This window comes from Phyllobates terribilis, unplaced genomic scaffold (assembly GCF_046119375.1).
Source record: "Phyllobates terribilis strain yellow unplaced genomic scaffold, ASM4611937v1 Scaffold_1286__1_contigs__length_334713, whole genome shotgun sequence".
In the NCBI taxonomy this organism is placed as follows: Eukaryota; Metazoa; Chordata; class Amphibia; order Anura; family Dendrobatidae; genus Phyllobates; species Phyllobates terribilis.
In genome coordinates, this window is record NW_027364046.1 from 259,048 (window position 1) to 265,846 (window position 6,799).

The 6,799-nt window shown below is 42.7% G+C and overlaps 1 protein-coding gene across 1 annotated transcript in view; it reads right to left on the reverse strand.

Moving 5' to 3' along the window:
- The window catches only part of LOC141244071 (securin-like), a 126,667-nt gene extending 120,220 nt beyond the window's left edge, over positions 1-6,447 (reverse strand). Inside the window, exons 1-2 of the mRNA XM_073668970.1 lie at positions 6,420-6,447; positions 6,178-6,336 (exon numbers count right to left, since the gene is read on the reverse strand). Of these exons, the coding sequence (XP_073525071.1) occupies positions 6,178-6,336; positions 6,420-6,447 (187 nt within the window). The remainder of the gene's footprint in view (positions 1-6,177; positions 6,337-6,419) is intronic.
- Between the last annotated feature and the right edge of the window lie 352 nt (positions 6,448-6,799).

The following is a 6,799-nucleotide window of genomic DNA, read 5'->3' on the forward strand; positions in this document are numbered from 1 at the left end:
AATATAGTTTATTAAAGAAAATTAAGGAAAAAGAAAAAATTAAAGGGATAGAGGGAAAATGGAAAAGATTGGTATGGACAAGATAAGCAAGAGAAAGGAGTTACGATATACATATAAGATACCTTATATATAAAACATTTAAAAAGGTAGGAGGGGAAGAAAAGGTATGGGAAAAGCAAAGAAAGAAATGGGAAAGGAAGAACACTTGCAAAAACAGGTGAAGAGACAGGAATATAGATAAATACTAACTTATAAATAACATAAAATACTATTTGTTGAATTCTAATAGCGGGCGCACGTCTCATGAAATCACATCCACTTTGCTTGAACAGTTAAACATAGCAGAATTATTGTGCAACCTGGTGGTGGGATGTACGTTACCCCAACGTGCGTTTTGCGTCGGCTTCCTCAGGGGGTACCTACATCCCGCCACCAGGTTGTATATGATTACACACTATGTATGTATTTTGTTTCCCCTGAGAATTACTTGTCATCTTTACTGGATTTATGAAATCATTCCTTTTGTCCCTCTTGATACTATAGCTGTTTCATCAGGTTATATATGTTTACATTTAGGTGATAGGTCTAATCGTATATCTGATGGTCTATATATAAAAATTACCTTTTTCTAACTTGAAGCATAGTTCATACCGTCTGATACTGATTGGCCTGCCTTTTATACCTCTGTATTTTCTCTATTTGTTGGAGCGGTTTATGCCCTGATTACTGAGTGAGGAGTGCATGAATTTGGGGCTGTTCTACCATTGGATCGCTGTCCTATAATTATTGTTTGCTGCTTGTGGGAACCTGTATACCTGTGGTGGTGTGGCACTCTGTCACTTCTCCTTTATATCAATTTTATATTGCTAATGTTTCAATAAAGAATCAGATTTTATTTGGATTAATCCTTAGACGCATCTCTCTGCTCCCCTTTCTTTCTTTCGGGTAGATCTATTCGGAAGGGCGTATTATAGTGGACGGCATCATTTGTGTTGGGATACTTACTGATTACACAGGATGACGCACTGCTGAAAATGACTTTTGTGCTGCTCAGATCCTTTCACCCCATTGAGCGTTTTGCTCCTTGCTTGGCAGCCTGTTTGCAGGATTAGTCTGCAAGATTGTGTGTGAAATGCTTAAAAGGGTTCTCCAAGAAATGTAATAAAACATTTACAAACTATTCCTATTTCTGAATACCTTCATTTAGCAGAGGTTTGCTTTATCTACTGCACACTCAGGATTTTAAACATGATACTCAGTGCATACCCAAGCACCCGATGCAAACTGAAGTAGCGAGCATTTTTTTTTTTTTATTCTTTTTTTTTAAATAAAGGAGGTTCACAAAACTGTGGCCGAAGGCACTTTTATGCGTGCCTAATGAAAAGACGGACACCGTGGGATCACAGGCCAGAGGGCGTCTCCATTTGCCTCCTTACAGGGAATCTTCCGCCGAGGGTTCCATCTGAAGCACGTATTTCAGAGATTTACACGGATACCCCGGCATAAGCGTTCAGAGCAGGATAAATGTGAGCCCAGCTATACTGCGATCTTTGGGAGGCTTTTTTTTTTCCTGCAGAGACTAGTTTTTGCATCGCCATATTTTGAGAGCTATAACTTTTTTCCATATTTTGGCTGACAGTCATGTAAGGACTTGTTTTTTTGCTGGACAAGTTGACATTTTTATTGGTACCATTATTGGGCACATGACTTTTTATCGCTTTTGTGACCACACAGCTTCTAATCTTAATTAGCCAGACTTCTAAATTTGTTAAGCCAAGAGAAATACACTATTATCTTTGTGTTGACAATATTGACTACTCTTGGTTTGGAAACAATGTTTGTTAATATGCTGATTATCAATTGTACTAAAGTCAGCTAGTTTATTTACAAGAGGAGGGGATTTAGCTCAAACAATGAGACCTGAGCACTGTACCCACCCTCCCCACGTGACTGATGACCTTAGCCACATATATAAATATAAAAAGGGGTTTTCTATCCTGCTGAAAAGGGAATCATGGAGAATCAGATAGACATTCTTCAGGACAGCAGATGGATAGCATGGCTCAATCAAGATTTGCATTCTACATGATTCCGGCCTAAGGGTATACGACCATGACTGGAAGGATATAGATCTGCTCCATTGACCATCAGAGAACCCATGGATACATTTGGGGGAACCAGGTTGGGACGATGAAGTCATCTAGTCCCATGGATATGTTGTTTGGAGTTGCCAGGTGGGACCCTCTGGTCACCTGGAACCCATGGAGACGTTCGGAGAAGCCAGATTGGGACCAGCCGGTCATCTGACCCCATTGAAGCTCTTGGAGAAGCCCAGGTGGGACCATCGGGTCTCCTGCCCTGTACCTCGGTGGACTGTCAGCTTCCTAAGCTTGCTGCTACCTCCTCTCTGTGGCAGCCCGCCAAAAGTGGGGAGCCACTAGTGAGGTAGCTGGCCCTGGAAGTCCCGAAGTTGCAGCTGATCTATTCTGGGCGGGCCAGCGGCCGGGTGAGACTGTGCAATGTTGTGGCATCTTGGGTGTTTGCTGGGACTGTTCTATATGTTTGGTGGTTCAATAAAGTATTGCCACACTGTTTTACCCTCACCCTGCGTTGTCTGAATAGTGTTATGCCCATGGAAGACTCAAGGTCTTCACAGCATTTAGGGGGTTAAAGTGCGGAGAGCGGTGCAGGCACTGCTCCTGGCACAGAGTGCCAGCTGTCAGAATCAGCTGACACCTGGCGGCTATCACACCCGCACAACCTGTGTGCGATCGCCATGTCGTAATACCTCCCTGGTCAATAAAGCCAAGGGCACAGGAATGTATTACCATGTCAGAAAGGGGTTAAAGGCAGGGAACTTTACCTGTGATTAAAATATACTGCAAGAGAGGAAGGTGTTAAATGTGTATTCATCTACATTTCTCAGAGATCACCTTTAACAATGCTCAAGCACAATTAGCTTGTAGTGAAGTGCAGTCATCGTTCTAAATTAGAGATATACAGTGCTGGCCAAAAGTATTGGCACCCCTGCAATTCTGTCAGATAATACTCAGTTTCTTCCTGAAAATGATTGCAATCACAAATTCTTTGGTCTTATTATCTTCATTTAATTTGCTTGCAAGGAAAAAACACAAAAGAGAATGAAGCAAAAATCAAATCATTGATCATTTCACACAAAACTCCAACAATGGGCCGGACAAAAGTATTGGCACCCTCAGCCTAATACTTGGTTGCACAACCTTTAGCCAAAATAACGGTGAACAACCGCTTCCGGTAACCATCAATGAGTTTCTTACAATGCTCTGCTGGAATTGTAGACCATTCTTCTTTGGCAAACTGCTCCAGGTCCCTGATATTTGAAGGGTGCCTTCTCCAAACTGCCATTTTGAGATCTCTCCACAGGTGTTCTATGGGATTTAGGTCTGGACTCATTGCTGGCCACCTTAGAAGTCTCCAGTGCTTTCTCTCAAACCATTTTATAGTGCTTTTGGAAGTGTGTTTTGGGTCATTGTCCTGCTGGAAGACCCATGACCTCTGAGGGAGACCCAGCTTTCTCACACTGGGCCCTACATTATGCTGCAAAATTTGTTGGTAGTCTTCAGACTTCATAACGCCATGCACACGGTCAAGCAGTCCAGTGCCAGAGGCAGCAAAGCAACCCCAAAACATCAGGGAACCTCCGCCATGTTTGACTGCAGGGACCGTGTTCTTTTCTTTGAATGCCTCTTTTTTTTCCTGTACACTCTATGTTGATGCTTTTTCCCAAAAGCTCTACTTTTGTCTCATCTGACCAGAGAACATTCTTCCAAAACGTTTTAGGCTTTCTCAGGTAAGTTTTGGCAAACTCCAGCCTGGCTTTTTTATGTCTCGAGGTAAGAAGTGGGGTCTTCCTGAGTATCCTACCATACAGTCCTTTTCATTCAGACGTCGATGGATAGTACGGGTTGACACTGTTGTATCCTTGGACTGCAGGGCAGCTTGAACTTGTTTGGATGTTAGTCGAGGTTCTTTATCCATCATCCGCACAATCTTGCGTTGAAATCTCTCGTCAATTTTTCTTTTCCGTCCACATCTAGGGAGGTTAGCCACAGTGCCATGGGCTTTAAACTTCTTGATGACACTGCGCACGGAAGACACAGGAACATTCAGGTCTTTGGAGATGGACTTGTAGCCTTGAGATTGCTCATGCTTCCTCACAATTTGGTTTCTCAAGTCCTCAGACAGTTCTTTGGTCTTCTTTCTTTTCTCCATGCTCAATGTGGTACACACAAGGACACAGGACAGAGGTTGAGTCAACTTTAATCCATGTTAACTGGCTGCAAGTGTGATATAGTTATTGCCAACACCTGTTAGGTGCCACAGGTAAGTTACAGGTGCTGTTAATTACACGAATTAGAGAAGCATCACATGATTTTTCAAAGGGTGCCAATACTTTTGTCCACCCCCTTTTTTTAGGTTTGGTGTGGAATTATATCCAATTTGGCTTTAGGACAATTCTTTTTGTGTTTTTTTTATTGAAGACAAATTAAATGAAGAGAATAATACCAAAGAATTTGTGATTGCAATCATTTTCAGGAAGAAACTGAGTATTATCTGACAGAATTGCAGGGGTGCCAATACTTTTGGCCAGCACTGTATACACGGCTCCGGAAAAGCTACATTCCTCCAACACATGGTGAATTTACACTTTAGCAGAAGTAGAGTAGAAATTCCCAACTGTAATGCCATCCTTCAATATATGTAACAAGCAATACATTCATTAAAACATTTTTTTTTATTATTTAAGAACAAGCGCACTAACAAAATGGAGGACAAATAAATAAGTGACGTTTCACTGTTTAAACTGTTCAGTCAGTCAGGGGCATCTCCACAGCGATCTCTTCCAGCATGGCAAGGAAAGATGGAAGACTGTCAGCAGCATCTGGAATACAAAGTTATTTTGACTAGTGTAGAAAACCTATTTGACCTGCTATATAGCAATTCAGTGGTGTCCAATGACCCACATTAAGCATATAACGGCAGTTAAAGATCCGGTGCCCCCACCGTTATAGGAGGTATACTTAATGAGTACCCCTGGATGTGACCCCATCAGGTATTCTCCCATCACCTCTAGCTTCAAGCGCCCTCTAACCGGCAGTATCATTTTCTCTCAAGCTTCCCACCCATCTACACATCCAGATCTGCTGTTCTTTGCAGGGTTCTTCACAAGTCACCATCTGGAGACCTGCTCTTTATGGCTGTTCGCTAGACCTGATGTAAATGCACCCAGCTGTAAGGCACACGGGGGGTCTGAGCCCCAGAATGCGGACCCCTGCTGTAGGGAATGAGGCTAGTGACACTGGATAACAGTTATATGGGGAGAGTGAGGAGAACAAGGAAGCTAATGGTCAAGTCACTCAAAACCCAGCCCACCAGTCTAGACATGGATGAGGATTGTAGCCTGTTACCAACATGGCCGAGATTACTACTTAAATGGAATCTGCCATCAGGATTTTGGGACCTAATCTGAGCGACCGATTCCAGCGGTGTGACACTTATCGGACTGCTTAGTGTAGCGTTGATAAATATCAATAATTATCAGTAGGAGACCACCACTAGAGGACTAGTAAACCTGCTGCCATGTAGTCCTACAGAGCTCATCCTCATCACTGATTAGCAGCTTTGACCATGGGTACAATTAATGGTGGGGTTACACAGAGCTCAGCATTCAGAGAACTGCTAGACAGAGAAAAGTGATGTCGCTTGCTGTCATTTTTATGACCACAGGAATCAGGGTCTCTGCTACCCCATCTGAGTGCAGCACAATCTAGGGGCAATCACCTGGTGACAATTTTAACCCCATCAGCTGTACTCCTTCCCCTGCTGCTAGTTATAGGCTGCAGCAGTGACAGTGCAGGGGAAAGGGAGCGAGCTGTAAACCCTGCATGGCAAAACAACGGGGCTCTGATTCATCCAGACTGGTGTTATTAAAGTATTTGCACCATAATTCTGGCGTCATATCTAACTGCTGGCAGTCACTGTTTTCACCAAATGGTTTTAGGCTTTTACAGTGCTTGGTATGAAGGTGTCAGAACTGCAGTCACCCGTATTGATGACAGTACCATGATGTGTAGTGATCTCTGCAGAGTAAGGCTGGCTTTCACCATCTTATCTGCCATTTCAATTATAATCACCTACCTGACACCCAACTAAGTGCAGGGATGTCCATGAGGGCCGGCTCTAGGCTTAGTAGAGACGCAAACCTTTTAGCATCATTCACATTAGCTATAAGACCGACACCAGCCAGGGAGAGGTGACTCAGTTTATGTTCTTCTGGGACATCAAAGGTCTCAAAATCTACAAGGCAAAAAATATATAATATAGTTTTAGCATAGGTTGATCTTTGGTAAAGGAATAAGCAACTGGCTGCTCAAAGATACCCAGCAATCTTGCTGCAAGTCCACTCATATCTTATGGTTTAAAAGGGCTTTAATGTGGTGCTTAAGATTAGGAGGCATTCCTAGATTGTAGTAAGATACGGCACTAAAATCTCTGTAAATACTACACCAACATGTGTGCTAGTTAGAAATTCACACATTCACCAGACATGTGGACAGGACAGTTTGGAAGAAATTACAAAGAACCAATCAAGAACCGAATATAGAAAATGTATGCAGAAATAGGAAAAAACCTTTAATGAATACACGGTTAGGTAAGAGAGTGACACTAGAGACCGGCGCTCACACCAATGTACATACAATAGTTAAAATACAAAAATATAGAATAGATCTCACAGACACAGGGCAAAGTGTGTGGTATG